At 46.5% G+C, this 17,060-nt stretch overlaps 1 protein-coding gene and 1 pseudogene across 1 annotated transcript; both read left to right on the top strand.

The window, feature by feature from the left end:
• Window positions 1-2,063: 2,063 nt before the first annotated feature.
• Window positions 2,064-3,561, top strand: LOC144121579 (uncharacterized; annotated as a pseudogene).
• Window positions 3,562-10,664: 7,103 nt separating this feature from the next.
• On the top strand, window positions 10,665-15,585 carry LOC144100275 (uncharacterized). Its single transcript, XM_077633269.1, has 3 exons — window positions 10,665-11,376; window positions 12,624-12,859; window positions 15,163-15,585. The coding sequence occupies exons 1-3, from the start codon at window positions 10,753-10,755 to the stop codon at window positions 15,512-15,514; spliced, it is 1,212 nt and encodes a 403-aa protein (XP_077489395.1). The 5' UTR covers window positions 10,665-10,752; the 3' UTR covers window positions 15,515-15,585.
• Window positions 15,586-17,060: the final 1,475 nt, after the last annotated feature.

Here is a 17,060-nt window from a genome sequence, read left to right as displayed (position 1 = left end):
ACGTGCACTGACATCGCACAGTACACGCGGTTCAGGTGTCCAACGATATATGAGACAGATACTGCGCCATTTCCTTTCCCCAAAAACCAATTTATTTATTTATTTATTTATTCAAAATACCCCCAAAGGCCCTCATTTGAGGGTATTACATGGGGGGGGGGGGGGGAGTAAGTACAAAGCATTGTTATAAGGTTAAATATATTGCACTAAAATAAAATAGAAATCACAAAATATTAATCATAAATAGGCATTCACAGAAAGGGTCGCAACAATGCACATAACAGCAAAATTTGAGCATAAATAACAGCAGCGCTAGAAAAAGAAAAAGACAACACTGGAAAAGGTGCGCTGAAGTACAAAAAAATATAAAATAAAAAGAAGACAAGGCGGAAGAAAAGAACGCTCAAAAAATACCTTTTTAGTTGTTGAAACATGAGTGCATAAGATGTTGGAATTTATTTAGATCAGATTCAGTGGCAATTTCTGATGGCAAAGCGTTCCATTCGGTTATTGTGCGTGGTAAAAAAAGAATAGGCATAATGGAATGACTGGCAGTTCATGCGTTTAACTTTGTAAGGATGATCGCGACGTGGAAAGATAACTGGCGGTGGCTGAAAGAATTCATCATGAAGGGAAGGATGGTGATAAAGCTTGTGGAAAAGTGACAGACGGGAAATTTTTCGGCGCAGTGCTAAGTTATCTAACTCGGCTTTAGTCTTCAATGAGGTGACGCTGGTGTAACATGAATAATCAGAAAAGATGAATCGCGCAGCACGGTTTTGCAGGGCTTCGATGTTACTGATGATATAATTCTGATGAGGATCCCAAATGGCAGACGCGTATTCGAGTTTCGGACGGATTAATGTGGTGTACGCTAGTTTTTTTACATGTGTCGCGGCCTCTTTTAAATTATGTTTGAGAAGTCCGAAAGTACGGTTAGCGGAGGCAAGAGTGAGATTAATATGATGATTCCATGATAAGTCGGATTGTAGGTTAATGCCAAGATACTTGTAACTTGTGGTGAATTCTACACTATTGTTATCAAGAAAGTAGGCGGTAGGAATACGTGGCTTGTTGGTGAAAGACATGAGCTTAGTTTTGGGAAGATTTAAAGGCATTAACCAATTAGAACACCATGTGCTTATCGCTTCAAGATCAGACTGCAGTGGCTGGCTGTCAGTGTTACAGGTTATACGTCGATAAAGCACACAATCGTCAGCAAATAGTCTGATTCTGGACGTCACGCAATTGGGTAAGTCATTAATATAGATAAGGAAAAGTAAAGGTCCCAGTACACTTCCTTGTGGAACTCCAGACGTAACATTAGCGTAACATGAGTTAGAGTTGTTAACTGATGTGAACTCAATTCTAGATGAGAGAAAATTTGCTATCCATGCAATAATATTAGGGTGAATGTTCAGTTGGGAAAGTTTAAGCAACAACCTTTGGTGTGGAACGCGATCAAATGCTTTAGAAAAATCTAAAAATATTGCGTCAACTTGGAAACCAGCGTCAATCATTGCATGAATATGGTTATTATTATTATTATTATTATTATTATTATTATTATTATTATTATTATTATTATTATTATTATTATTATTATTATTATTATTATTATTATTATTGTTGTCGCCCCCTGTCCACGGAGCAGCCGCGGTGAACGGGCAGAAAAAAAGAGAAATAAAAAAAAGGAAAACGAGGAGCAGGAGGGGAGAATAGACGCCCTCAAGGCAGAGCGGCGGCTAGTACAGTAACAGACGGTGGCGGATTCGCGGAACAGATAAGAATTATAGATGCATGTACTCGCGTGCCGCTGGCCAAACGAGTATACAAATAAACAGAATCAAACGCAGACAGGGCAGACTTCTCTGGAGCCTCTTCGGCAGGAATAGTCCATGTGGAATCAGCGGCGCACTTTGCTTAAATAGAGACACGTGCACACGTGCAAGATGCGCTTTTTTTTATCCTGCGCGCGTTGGAAAACGTGGGAAATTCCGAGAAAAACCTAGGGAAAACGTGTGTACCAAACCGGACAAGACGTCAATAAAAATCACGTGACCATGACGTTCAAACGTGACGTCACGGGTGACGTCACATTCTTAAAACCAATCAGCGTTTCCAGCCTACCGACCCGCAAACGCTTGTTCTCACGCTCCCTGCGCCGCGCGGGCCGGTTGGTTGCAGCTGCGTGGTCGGTCGCGTTTGTCGTCTCTCGGCGTTGTTTTGCGGCAATTTTGTTTCCGTGTGCGATGTGCAGTGGATACTAAAGTGCCGAACAAGTGTTGTGTGCCGGGGTGCACCGGAAATTACGATACGGGCAGGCAGATACAAGTGTTTTCTTTCCCCAAAGACGGCGACACTTTCAATAAGTGGTTACACGCCATTCCAAGGAAGGTTTTCGTGCCCACTTCGTGCACTAAGGTAAGTAATGTTTATGGTACTGTTATGTGCTCCTGGTTGCTTTTACTTAATCAGCACGTTTATTGTGATACTTCCGAAGCCCAGATAGATTGATTGTGGCCACATTTATTTGCTGCAAACACGCTTATAGACAAAGGGGCTAGCTGTAGGCTATATTAATAAGTGGATTCTGAGATGTTTACGAAACGTTTGTACGTTTGTGCAGGTTTGCGCCGATCATTTCGACGCTTCATGCATCGAGACGACGACATCTTATACGGATCCAAGAACAGGAAATGTTCTTACAGTTCGATTGCCACTACCACGGTTGCGCCGTGGATCGGTGCCTACCGTATTTCTCAACTGTCCCTCGTACCTTTCAGCACCAGACAACAGCAAGAGAGAAGCACCTGATGCTGAGAGGAGCCGACTAGAAGCTTCCCAACTCGCCCGTGCGGTCAAAGGATCAGTGGCGTCATATGAAGCGGAACAGGAGAGAGACCAATTTTCGTCACTCGAAGAACTAAAGGCGCGCCTGCAAGTGGCCTCAGTGTCAGTGCAGTGGACTGTGATTCATAAAGAAAAGTACGATGTTTTTGAACATCACCAACGATCGTGAACCTTGGTTGAAGGCGTCATCAACAGTGTTCGAAAACCTCCAAGTCTCAGCCTGCTACCAAGTATCCGCGATCAAGAATCTTGGTAGCGCTGCTGTACCAGACACGATTGGCAAAGTAAGCTCCTTGTTGGAAGTTTTGAACAACCTGTTCATGCTGTCTGACGAGTCTGGCGAGTGTTCTATTTCTCACCACCTGCCGCTTGCAGTAAATTCTCTTCTAGACAAATTGGAAGCAAGCATTAATGAAAACAAGAAAGGGGCTATAAAAGTTTTAAAGGAACAGCTAACACTGCTCTCTGCAGAGCGTATTCAGTACAGCACACAGGCAATGGTGTTTGCATGCATTCTCCACACAATATCGCCGCATGCCTACAAGTATTTGAGAAAAACAAGTACACTTGCCTTGCCCCATCCGAGCACTATTAGGAAAGTGTGCTCATCTGTACAAATGTGCCCTGAAATTGATTCTTGTGATGCAACTTTTCTTCAGTATTTTTCCCAGATATTTATACATCTGCGGCCACATGAAAAGACAGTGACGTTGATGCTTGACGAAATTCATATCAAGCCTAGTTTTGATTATAAGGGGGCAGCATATGTGGTGCTGCAGTGAATTCCAGTGAGGCAGCCACATCTGTACACGTGTTTATGATACAAAGTCTGCTGAGCTCATTCAAGGAGGTAGCACACATTCTTCCGGTAAAAACCATACAGGGCGACCAATTTCATGCCATACTGAAGAAGGTGATCATACGCTTAGAAGAGATTGGGTACAGGGTCACAGCTGTTGTTTGTGACAATAACTCTCTAAACAGAAAGGTAATGAAGATGTTTCTGCCAAAGCTAATGCTTCGTCATGTTTATCCACATCCGGCAGATCCAGATCGGCCATTTTTTTATGTGGTAGATGCTCTACATCTTTTGAAGTGTATCGGAAACAATTGGCTGAATCAGAAAAATGCGGGTACCTGCTTTTTCTACCCACGTTTTTAGCTTTCAAACAATGATGTTCGTCCTGAATGCGAAATGACTGTCTCATTTAAAAATTTGAGAGATTTACATAAAGAGGAGTCATCTCTACTGATAAAGTCTGGGTATGGCTTGACATCCAAGGCACTTAATCCGAGCAACTTGGAACGGCAAAATGTGAAGCTGGTACTGCAGGCTTTTAATACGCACGTAGCCACAGCCCTGGCAGCTCGCAGTGGTGAAGCTGATTTTCAACATGTGGCAGCAAGAGCAGATTTCATCAAAATCATTCTTCGCTGGTGGAGTATTGTCAAAGTAAAAAGGCCAAATAAAAACTTCCATCATCGTACTGTTTACGAGGAACCCATGTCTTGCAGTACAGATGACCCAAAATTAGGTTTTCTGAATGGATTCATTACCTGGCCTGATGTCTGGGAATTTTATGGGCATGACACTGGGGTCCTTACCCAGGACACCTTGAGTGCCCTAATGCTATCTGCTCAGTCCTTACTGGCATTGGCAAAGCACTGCATAAGTGAACTTCATTTGAAGTGCGTCCTACTAGGGAAAGTTCAAACGAATCCTCTCGAGAGTCGTTTTGGACAGTACCGGCAAATGGCTGGTGGGCAGTACCACATATCTGCTCGACAGCTTTGTGAGACAGAGGGCAGGATTCGCCTTCAAAATGCCCTGCCAAAGATGAGCACTGATGACTTCAGAAACATCGAAGAGACAAACAGTGTCAGAGATGTAGGAACCTTCTTTAGTGGTCAAGTTGTAGACGCTGACCTTGATGCACTCAGAGAACAAATGCCAGTTATTGGTTATGTTGGCGGGTATTGTGCGCATGCTACAATGAAATTTTTAAAGTGTGAAAGTTGCCGAGGACACTTGGTTGTTAACGGAAGTGAGACGGAAATGGAAGAAGACACCCATTCCTTAATCGCACACTTGGACCGAGGTGGGCTCAAGTTTCCCTCTGCCCTTGTGATTGCAACAGTCATGTACACGGAGGTTGTAGCTCCAAAGCTTTTGACACAAAGTGCCTGCACACAATTTCTCCATGGGCCCAACCAAAGGAATGTCGTTCGACAACTCACGCTGAACTCTCTACCGACGTTTTAGGACATAGATGCATGTGAAAATGGGCATGCCTACGAGCTCCTTGTCACACTTGTTGAAAACTGTGCAGCAAACATAATGCTTAACATTTTATGCAAACAAAGGAATGATCAACTTCATATTATTAAAGAACAGAAGGCAAAAAAACAGAAAAACCTAAATCTTTCTTAAAAAGTAATTTTCCGTAACTTGTACACCGCACATTTAATTACATTAAATTGCACTGCATGTATTTTATTGCAGTTTCCTCATGTGATTTTCTGGCGAACTTCTGCCTGTTGTAGTGCAATGAGCCTTCTTTTGTTTGCGTCATGCATGCTTTCTAGCCCAGAGTTTAAATGACAGTTATTTGTTTTTAATCTGAAATTTTAAAGTATTTTGACAATTAAGTGCAATGTTCTTTTTTTTACTGCGCTGAACCTCAGACAGTGCCTGCTGTGGTAGGTGAATGACTTATTTGTCACACCTTTTGTCTGTATATGCTCTTCTTGTGCAGTGTCTATTATTGTACTATTGTTGCAATGTCTATTATGTATTATTGTATTAGTGTCTATATTATTGTGCAATGCAGTTTGTGCAGTGGATTCCTTGTGCATTCCTGTACCTGCAGCAGTGAAATAAGTGGTTCTTTGTGTAACTTTTCTATTATAACCTAGTCCACAGTTTAGTCACAAGTGTGTTTATTGTACTGTGGTTTCTTTGCATGTCTTCGACTCTACAAAGTAATATGTTGTGTTTTATGCAATAGAAGGGCGGCCACCAACTCTGAAAAATGGATGAAATAATATTTTCTTCTAACCTACAGTTAAGATCCGAGTATGGTTTTCGTTTTCTACCTCTTGGCATTGCAATGTGCTATGTTCTGCTTCCTCTCATTCATCTGAAACTCGTACCGTGCCACAGGGCCTACTTTAATATACAGATTGGTATTGTAACTGTGTGTATCTCTTAGCGGTGCAACAACTTGTTTCGGCTGTCAGTTGTTTACGATGATTTTATAGCACGCAGTATAAAAGACAACATCCGTCTACATTACAGCGCAACATCGTTTTCTGTCTGTCATGTATTTTGGCCGCGAACGATGTGTAGTCGTAAATGTCTGTAAATATGCATACAGACAAAGACTGCTGTGATAAATAAATATGTATAATTCTGTCCGTAATCTTAATTATTTGTCTTTGCCCTGATAAATCGCGCGTACCTGGCGGCCGACAAGCCTGTCTGTGGCATCAGTTCCCGCGAGGCGAGCGCGCCGCAATCGCTCGCGGCCCTCAGCCGGCGCGCAGTGACGTCGCTGACGTCGCGTCACGTGACGCGCAGGCCTGAAAGTTGTTTAGGGGGTAATGCACAGGCACGACGCGCTGCCATTGTGTCGCTTAACCTACGTGCAGCTTTTTCAGTGCCAATAATAATAATAATAATAATAATTGGTTTTTGGGGAAAGGAAATGGCGCAGTATCTGTCTCATATATCGTTGGACACCTGAACCGCGCCGTAAAGGAAGGGATAAAGGAGGGAATGAAAGAAGAAAGGAAGAGGTGCCGTAGTGGAGGGCTCCGGAATAATTTCAGTGCCAAACCTCAAATTTAAAATCCTCTGTGCTGAGGGACGGAGATCAGAGCGGCGGCTCATGCGAAGGAAGGACAATGCAGCTTTAAAAGGACGTTCAGTCGGCTACAATCGGCAATTCAAAGTTATACGAAAAAGATTAGAAGAGAATAATGAATCCCTTTTCGCGCTAAACTAAATGCTTTGATGATAGTTCCAAGAATTTTTTCAACTTCCTAAAAAAGCCGATTCTTGGGAAAATTTCCCCTGGGTAACGCCTTTGACTCCCTGGCATTACATATAAACCTAAGACTTGCTTGTATCGCTGAAGAATACTCCGATGCTTGCACTCACGGAAAATTCCATTTCCCTGCACCCCCTTGCGTTGTACTGGCCCCATGTGCTATGGACCCTCTGTTCACCATGAGATAGTCGCGGACTGCCCTTGTGGGACTGCGCAGACAATGCGCTATGGTTCCTGATGGTGTGTGCAATCAAATGCTTCGAGATCTTCCGGAAGAAAGAACGCGGTCTGCTAATTTTTTTTTAACGAAATATGTGAAACTGAAAACATTCCATCAGCCCGGTTGACAGGCACGGTCTGACGGTAAGCGTTGTCCGTTCGCACCGCTGTGCACTGCTCAGTCTACTGTAGCGGTGTGTAGGGGCGTATGTCGTCATTTTATGTTCCTAATTCGGCCTCAGGCGCTCCTGTTATTAATGGCCGCACACCTTAACTTACGAGCAATGGAGCCTCGCTACACGCGCAGACGCAAATGCAAAGCAAGTGAAAGCACGAAGTGCAAGTTTCGGTGGCGGAACAGCTGTTCGTGTGGCAATTTGTGCACTCAACCCTCGCAAACTTTCTAAGATCAAAACATTTCTTTCTATATTGGATATCTAGCGCTGAGCGAACGCATGTGTTGTCATCGCCCGTTCAGAAAGGGTGCATGGCGAACGGGCGCGAACTGGGGTAGTGCGTCCTTGTGCAGATCGATTCCATGAAGCTCGCAAACGATCGCATCCCTCCCCTTCAACTTTCTGTCGAAATGCTCGCAAACACTAACACAGTACGTATTTCCTTTATATGTCTACGCCTTCGTAGAAAGAACACATTCGGCTGCCACCCGCGATATTTCTACTGCTGCGCCAAGGCGTGCACGCCAGCGACTTACGAGGCCCGTAATGGCGCCGTGTACCGAGCAAGCCTGCGGCGCCATCCGGTCTTAAACGGAAGAATTAGGCGCTGTAAACGGTCTATAGAAGGACCAAACCGTTCATGACGCGAGCGTCGGCCAAATTTCATCAGTGCGCAGCCCTGATGTTTGTGACCCCGAGTCCACTACTGCGCATGGCGCGTCCATATTTGCGTGCTTAGTGGTGCCTGGAAGAGACGAAGCGTTGGTACGCGTACCAATTCGAATGACTGGAGCACCGTAACCTTCTCACATGTCATTCCCTTCCAGCACCATTCGGCACGCCATGTGCAGTTCTCATAGCAGAGGGCTTATCCGCCCGGTGCCGCAGCGGTACATTTAGCGGGAAAGCGCTCGTTCTCGACACTTTCGTTGCAAATAATACATATTTTAACGCGAAATGGACAGAAATTTCAACGATCTTAATGTTGATCTCCCGTGTTAACAACTGTTTGCGAAGCAGTGGCCTGTGACGATTTTTTTTTGCTAATCCCAAGACAAGCGCTGTAAACAAGAAAGTTACGTTTTGCAGAACAGACACCTTTAGAATACCGTGTTACCGGTACCGGTACCAGAGTAACGGGAGCCCTCGCGCAGCCAAAGCGCATGCGCAAATCGCCTTGACGGCACCAGACGGCAGCATTGAGATCTATCAACGCTTGCTCACCGGCGGTGGGCGGGCTCTCGGTACTCCGGTAAAGGTAAGGGTAACACTGTGCACGGAATGGTAAATGTCTCTAATCGGTACCAAAGCTTTTACTGGAGCGCCATGGCATAGTTCCGTTCGCTCAACACTTCTATACTCCAACATCCCGTTTGGCCTCCCGACTCGTCTGACAACCTTAAAAAAGGCTCAACAGCGTCTCTAAATTCATTTTTAAAGGTAATAAACATCCATGGGAGACATTAAAATAGTTGCTCACTGTTAATACTTGGGGAAAAAAAGACAGGCCAGACCATCATTTCCATGAGAAAACGAGCGCTAATGTATTGCGCCGCAGAACCGATGGTAATTGAACGCTTTTAAATTAGCAGTTATCCTTTCTAAGAAAAAAAATTCTACTCGCCGCCAGTTGCACGGCCAAACCTGACCTGAGTGTGCAGGAATTGTAGGCGGAAAGTGGGAACGGTGAAGTACAGTTGCCAGTGGCTGGGGCCTGAGCTGACTAGCGTAACCTTGGATGATCAGCTAAAGCTCATCAACCAGGTTCGTGAAGCAGCTCAGGAAGCTGCAGTTTTGGAATCAGGACCCCGTCCATGAGATCGTCAAGCACCTCTCAAGACCAGTTTCTCAATAAAGTTTATTCTCTCTCCAGTGCATACTTCTCTCCATGCAACCGAGAGAGGGTACCACGCTGCCCAAGGAGCTGAAAATTGCGGCGGTGAAAAACAGAGGACATACAGGCGCCAACACAGCAACGAACTCTGGGTTCTGAACCCCGGGTTCTCACCTCTTTCCAATGAGGTTCCATAGCGCAAAGCAGCGAAGAGACAAGACACAAGCGCTAACTACTTCCACTAAACGGTTAACTTGGCACTGACGGGGTTTAAAAAGGTGCAAACCAGGTGCTAGAGGGGAAACACATGAAAGATGTCTGGCTAACAGTGTGAAATTTGAACACAGGTATCTCAAAATCAAAAAACAAAACTAAACAAATCGCAACTCAAATAAAACCTAAAAACTGGTACGCACCTTTCAGAAGGTCTCAAAATTACCTGCATCCAAGCATATCAGCGAACCGGCATACCAGTTTTTAGGTTTTCTTTCGTTTGCAATTCGTTTTATATTTTTTTATTTTGAGATGCATTTGATCAAATTTCACCCTGCCCGCCTGATGTTTCATGTGTTTCCCATCTCGCACTGGTTCGTACCCTAATAAACCCTGTGAACGCCAAATAAAGCGTTTAGTGCAAGTTAACGCTTTTTTCTTGCCCCTTTGTTGTTTTGCGCTATGGAAACTCAAGTGAATTACCCACTAGCCCGAACCATCACCCTTCTCATTTACATTCCTTTCTCCTAATAATATGTTCAACACAATCTCTTTTGTCTACTTCCTTCTAACTTGTTCCGACTAAGGCCCAGGCCGTCTTTGGCCGCCCGTTACAAAAGGTGCAGCGACGATAGCACCACCAGAGTTCATCATTATCTTTATCGTCTTAGACGATGTCGGCTAGAAGGGCACTGCGCCGGGCACCATCACCATCATAATCATCTGTAGAAATGTACTGTTGATAGAATGTAATCATGCACCCCGCACGTTATACATTGTCACTTTACAGGTCCAGAAGCAGGTTAATAGTACGGCCGCGGTGCACATTGCCGCAACATCCTCCTCTTCGCTCAGGTCATCGCAGTGCATTGCTAATATCGAGGGACCAGAACACTTTCGAGGGCCAAGCGCGACCGCAGGAGGCGCGGCGAAAGCAGACAAAACTCTGGAAAGTACGCGAATGGCGTCATTCCCAAGATTTCTCATTTGAAATGAGAATCGAATGAGAAGGCAACCAGCAGGTCACCCTTGAATGTGTGAACATCGGTGTTGTCGAACTGCGGTGTAGTCGCAGGCGTCTGCTGATCGCGCGACCTCTGCGACTCTTAATCGTGAATGAGCCCTGATACGCACTTGAACGAGGCTGTTTCCCGCACACCACGCACAGTTCCCCACTCCCTTAACAGGCATGACCCGATTACATGATGTTGGTGTCCATCGCAGGGGGCGCCAGCACGCGGCAATTAAAGAAAAGAAGAAAGCCTACACGCATAACAGCTTTTGTTCCAAGTGCTACTCACTAGAGAAGACGAAGAAGTGCACACCGATGTGGCAGTGACTCGCCTTGCTAACAACAACAACAACTTTCCTCACAACCCACACTTACCCTTGCCGTTTGTCGAGAATGCAGTCCGCCCAGGAAAGCCCCGAGGGGCGCCAAGAAGCCGACAGTCCTGGCGTAGTTTCGCCGCCGGCCCACCTACAACAGGAGAGCGGGCCGCCCTCTCCGACGTCCCCTGGCCCTCAGCAAGACGCAAGTGTCCAGGCTGAGGCAGCGTGGGGGGCTGCTCAGGCGCCAGAGCAGTGCTATCCCGTTTTCTACGATGGTGCTATGGACCCCCTTCACGATTCTTTGATAGAACCTGAGCCACCAAAGACGAGCAGCCACGAGTGCCTCAGCTTCGTGCTCGGCATTGCGTTCGCTGGCATGCTCCTGGGACTGGGCCTCCTTGCGGTCCACGGGCCATTCGCTACCCACGACATCACCCCCGAGGACGGTGCCAGGGCACGCAGCCTGGCGGCGACTCCACATGCTGTCGGCCGACCAGGGATCCCACACAGAATGGCCGCGCCACGGGCTGCAGGAGGCGGGAGGAAGAGGGCTGCACAGCGTTCTCGCTTCGTTCTCCCCTTTGGTGGAAGGGCAAGAAATGAAGTGGTATACCGTGCCCCGGTGTTAAGCACGAAGACGACGACTGCCGTCTCAGAGGCGCGTACGCATGATCCCGACGAGGACCAGGAAATTCGCGTGAGTTATCTGATTTAGATGTAGTGCCGGAGAGAGAGATAGATAAAGAGGAAGAGGAAAGGCAGGGATGTTAACCAGAAGGGTGTCTCGGTTGGCGGCCCTGCACTGGGGAAGAAAGATGAGGGTATTTGAAAGCTAAAGAAAGAAGGGGCGAGGAGCAAAGTCAAAATTCTTCCTTCAAGCCAGTCGCTGTCGGCCAGCGATACTGTGCTGTTTCCTTTGGTACCGCACTGTCCCTTCCTGTGGACGTTCTTGGCTGATGAACTCAACTGCAGCCTAGACTGCACTTGAGTTATGCTGCAAGAACTGGGTGTAGAGAGCCCAGCACTTGCAGTGCGTTGTGTGCTGCTGGCGGCGTGCGCAGGCTAGAGAGCAGACCACGCAAGAGATTCATAAATGATGTGAGAATTGCAGTCACTTGGAGATCTTGGCCACGCTCCGGATCGTGGCTTTTGTCTCTGTCAGTCATTGGCTTTGGACATTTGGAGTGCGGCAACATCCCTGACCCAGTGAGCGTGCAGAAGTGTTACTATTGGCGTTACTGCGAGCAACGTTCCAAAAACGTTTGTGCTTTTCACATTCTTTATGAAAGGCAACATGACAAGGCCTGTCGCTCCGTACAGCCAGCGCTATCTAAGGGCGCGTGCAGTTCGCAGCTATCGTGTTCGAAGAGTGAAGCCGCATTCCCTACACACTTCTGCGTCCTCTGTAGCAGAGGTTGACAAAAGCGTTCCGCCGCTGAATAACTCTAGACGCGTAAAATTTCGTGAGTGCATGCGCAGTGCATCAGAGCTATAAAATTGTCGTATGGCTGCATTTCGTCCAGAATGAAACTTCTCGTCGTCTTTAACGTACAGCCAGTTTGCCAATGAGCGCTTTTGTAACCAGGCGCGAAATGCAGTATCCCATTGCTATCATTGTGTATCATTGCTGTGGTCACGTAACGCTCTAGCTCACCTGCATTTATCCTCTCAAAACAGCACCGGAGCACAAGATCGGCTCCCGGTGTAGCTGACGCCGCGCTCGATTTTCTAGTGAGTGCACTCTGAAATGTGTACGTAGTTTTCATTGGACGCCTCACGTCAACTTGCACGCCAAATATTCTCTTCGTGGCTTATTCAAATTAAGCGGAAATACAGTTTAACATGTGCTTAAGTTCGCTCTGCTTGAGTCGAGGGTGCCAAAGGAAGTGGGCTACTCGGCAATAGAGAGAATCAGTCCTCTACTCCGTAAACCGGGAATCGCAGACGGACTCCGAGTCCTGCAACCGCCACCTGTACACGCACTGCACTCTGCCAAAGAAGGAGTTCTTCTACAACGTGGATCAGCAATCCTGCGTGTCGGCGGCTGAAGACACGGTGCACGTCTGCAACCGTGGCTCTAACCGTTTCGCGAGCCTCGACATCTGCCTCGCCAGCTGCGTCAAAGGCCGCCAGACATCGGACCGCTGCTACGAGAGCACCATCTTCTTTCCTTGCTCGCGGTGAGTGCGACGCGTCTCTGCAACGTCTTCTCTATTACAGAGGAGGCGTTGGTCCATGAGCTGGCCGTTCTCTTTATTGCCCTCCGATATTTCCGGCCGCGACTGCATTTCGAGGAATGATCGACGTGGTAATATGCAGGGATGAAAATTTGCTGGATATGCGACTGTGGTGCCATGTTGTGGTAAATATTTGGTCTAGACAAAGCTAATAACAGAGAAGCTGGCCCCATCTGCGCAACAAGAATAAGAGGCTGCGAATGAAGTAAAAAAATGGCGATGTCCACATGAGACCGTCGTCATCCCTCTCTCCTCCAAAAACCCACTGCCCACCCTAATTTCCTCCTCTAAGATTTGCCAATGATTCCGCCCCTGAAGTTCATTGTGATCTCAACTGAAGATTGGGATTTAACTTCACTCATTGGTTGCCTGACCCACGAGTGATTAGCGGCCGCGGTGAAAAGGAGAACTAAATCAAGTTTTTCCGACAGAAAGTAGGTTGATCAATGAATTTCTTGGATGGGCTCATAAACATTCTTTTTTGCGATTTTGATAGTCTTCTCGCTGTTGCCATGAACGCCTCTACAGGCGTGTTTAAATTATCGGGTGGGTTGTTGCCAACTGAAAGTGGCCGCTCATAGGACCCACCACAACACAGAGAACTCGCGCTTTCTCGTTTTCCAGCGTCGGCTTCGCGAGATTGACAAACCCACGTCTTATGCAATTCAGCAAGCGTTTTTGCAAAAGTTCTGCCAGGATATAGACTCCACAGTAGTTCTCTATGGAGGAGTAATGCTCCCCGAAATACGGGCAGGTCAGAAAATTTCACCCAGAGAAAAAAAGATTTACACCGGGCAGCGCACGCATGCACCATGATGGTGTAGTTGTCGGCACAGCTAAAGAAAAAGAGCATGTGTAGTGAAACCTACCTGGCAGCAATGAAAGGCAGCGTCTATCGCACTCAATAGAGTGGCTTGCTTCTGTCTGTTTAAGTCAACGCACAGGCAGGAATTAAAATTGCGGCACTGCGCGTCTCGCATAGACGAGCTTGATTGCTGCGGCACCATAGAATGCTGACGCAGGCAAAAGAGGGAAATATGCAGGCCAACATGTGCTAGATGATCGCCAGCTCAGTATGCCTCTTTGATCGGTAATGTGCATGCTGACTACCAGCGGGGATTTGAGACGACGGACTCTTCATTATTGGTCAGGTTAAGTCACATGCTACGATTTGTCGCTGACTGCCGTGGTATTTTGTACATACGTTAAGGTTGGTATGTTGGGTTGAACATTTCGAAGCTGCGCATGGACAATGAGAGACGCCGTAGTGAAGGGCTCTGGATTCAGTTAGACTACCAAGGTTTTTTTAACTCGTACTGACATTGCATTTTTGTGCATCGCCTGCACCGAAATGCGGTCCACAGGGCCGCGTTTCAATTTCGCGTCCTGAGGCTCCGTAGCTGAACATTGTAGTCCCGAAGCCACCGCGGCGCGTATGGCAGGTGTTTTAGCGAATATTTGAAGTAATTTTTGAAAAATAGCCTTTTTGGAGTAAAAATGTGGCTGTTCCGGCACAGTATTGTCGATATTGCCGGACACCGGAAACGCTGGTAAGGCGGTTAACTAATTTCTGATAATTAGACTTTTAGCTATCACAGTTAGGCAACTGGTTGCTACTAAAGATTTCTAGCCAGTCGTTAGTTGTAGCCATCTCAGCTTTTAAAAATTCGAAAACGGCATTGTCCTCGGCGCTGTGGCTCGACAAAATTTGGCTACGTCGTACCAAAATACATGCGCTTTCGAACAGCATGCAGGCAAAACAACCTTTCCAGTGCACGTAACTAGTCAAAAAAGCCAAATTTTGTTCAGCCACAGCGCCAACGGTAATCGCGTTTTCCAGATTCTATACCCTTATATGACTATTACTAACAACCGGCTACAAATCTCTATTAGCAACTAGGCGCCTTACTCGAATAGGTAAAAAATTAACTATTAAAAAATTAGTTAACCTGGTTCCTACATACACGATTCACCAGTTTTCTGTTGTCTGCGAACACTCCTAATACCATGTTGAAAAGCCATATTTTTACCTCAAAGAACAAATTTTTGAGAATTACTTAAAGTCTGCCCTGAAACACCTTTATACTTATAGAGGTGCTTAGTGGAATCGTTCTTATCTGTTATTTACTATATTGGCGATGGACCTAGCTCTTAACAAGGTCCTGATATACGGGGAGCCCGTACAGCGATCATAGTAGGGTGTAGAGGTATGCATTATGCAGATGAACACCACGTCCCTTGTGCAGGCAAGACGTCCTGTATGAGCCGTGGTACTTCGACGGCAAGAGGTGCGTCGCGTGGAGCTTCCCGCAGGGCAGCTGCCTCTCGGCCAGCCACCGGGGCGTGTTCCGCAGCTGGGACGAGTGCCGCAGGCACTGCGTGCTGCATCCTGGCCCGGAGTGCGACGAGGCGCCCCCGCCCGCCGAGACGTGCTCGCTGCGCCAGCTGAGGCACCCGTACTTCGCCGACATGCAGTCCCACGGCGGTGCCCGCTGCGTCAACGCGTCCCGGCGAATGCTCGAGTCGCAGCGCTGCCTCATCGGCTCCAACCGGTTCTCCTCGATGTCGGCTTGCCGCAGGGCCTGCGTCAGGAGCTAGCGGCGCGTGCTCTGGCGGTGGTCGCCCTAGCTCATCGAGCAAGCCATGCCGCATTGTGTGCCTGCAATAGTACCACGATTTTGGCATCTTGTCAGCAGAGTACGCTTTATGCGTTCTTGCTGAAAAGCTATACAAAAAAAACAACAAAAGAACACTACGGGACGCGTGGTTTACGGGTCGTCGATATCGTCTGCTGCCTCGGTGATTGTTCCAGGCGGTGCGGTGGGCACAATTCGGGGTACCGAATTTTGAATACACATGCACGTAAACTTCAAATCCATGAGCCCCGCCAACGAGGACATGACTGTCAATTTAATCAATTACATTAGACCCGAGAAACCGCTGTTGTCATTAGAAAAAAATTTATTTGTCATTAGCGGAAAGGGATGAAACTAAATGATGTTCCTCTTGCGCTAAGAGTAGCCAGTAGATAAGTAAAAAAGGCATAAAACAAGATAAAAAGGTTGCCTTTGATCGGAAATTGTAAGTACGTTGCTGAAAATATGGAAATTCACAATGCTATACCTTCAAAGTAATCGGTGGTCAGAATCTAACATCATCTACGTACGTAAGCAAAATACAACGATCTATTGGCCACGCGGTGTGAACAGAACGAAGCGCCACTACTGTAGATTGCACCCGTGAAACTGCTGCACACTATTTTTTAAGTGGCCCCCGCAGCACTGAATCGTACCCGCAATCACGCGATGAGTATCGAAGTCTCGCCTGGCGCATAGCTCAAGCCTTTGTCTTTTTGCGCTAACGCACATTCGTCTATACATTTACAACGAAGTGGCGCAAGTCATCTCTGCGGCCCCCTCTGAAGCACAAACTGTGAAAGAAGAAAGCAAATTCATTAGCGTACGCGTGACGCCATACGCCTGACGTGAAGTTATCTTGGTGCAGATTAACCGGAGACTAATAAATAATGAATGTAGATGAAAGCAATATATATATATATATATATATATATATATATATATATATATATATATATATATATATATATATATATATATATAGAAACTGAAGAGTATACTGGCACGCCTGACTAGTGCCTACCACTTCGCCTGCCTGGTACGAAGCAGAAATCGCTGTAAAGTGGCATCAACAGATTCATCGAGTGAATACCCTGCAGTGAAAAGCGAAAACGGAGCATCCGCGGCAGAAGAAACCGGTTCTTAGGTACAAAAATTATTTTCTCACTTAACACAAAGGGATGACTGAGCAGCCTAAAATAAACCTCTTTGAACGATACTGTGCAACGTACTTGCTTTCATATTTTTACTTGGACCCCCTCACATGCAATTTACGGCTGAACATTGTTGTTGCCGTTGTTTGCCTTATAAAATGGCACATAATGGCACATACCCGCGAGGGATATTGGCCTTAACCAGGCTGTGACTACTTGTATTTTTCAAATTGCATGCTGCAAACATGGGAGGGCATGAAAGAGTAGTCAACTCAGTTGCCGTGACAAAGGTAGCTGAGGCTGGTTAGGGGGTCTACAAGCTTAATTTATTCAAGGGATTAAGTACAAGAAAGG

This window comes from Amblyomma americanum, chromosome 1 (assembly GCF_052857255.1).
Source record: "Amblyomma americanum isolate KBUSLIRL-KWMA chromosome 1, ASM5285725v1, whole genome shotgun sequence".
Lineage (NCBI taxonomy): Eukaryota > Metazoa > Arthropoda > Arachnida > Ixodida > Ixodidae > Amblyomma > Amblyomma americanum.
This window is presented reverse-complemented; position numbering and strand designations above follow the sequence as displayed.

Bases quoted from the DNA above. Each gene is read 5' to 3' on its own strand.
- LOC144100275 (XM_077633269.1), top strand. From the start codon at position 10,753: ATGCAGTCCGCCCAGGAAAGCCCCGAGGGGCGCCAAGAAGCCGACAGT. The intron at 11,377-12,623 runs GTGAGTTATCTG...CGGGAATCGCAG, and splicing joins ACGAGGACCAGGAAATTCGC to ACGGACTCCGAGTCCTGCAA. The intron at 12,860-15,162 runs GTGAGTGCGACG...TCCCTTGTGCAG, and splicing joins ATCTTCTTTCCTTGCTCGCG to GCAAGACGTCCTGTATGAGC.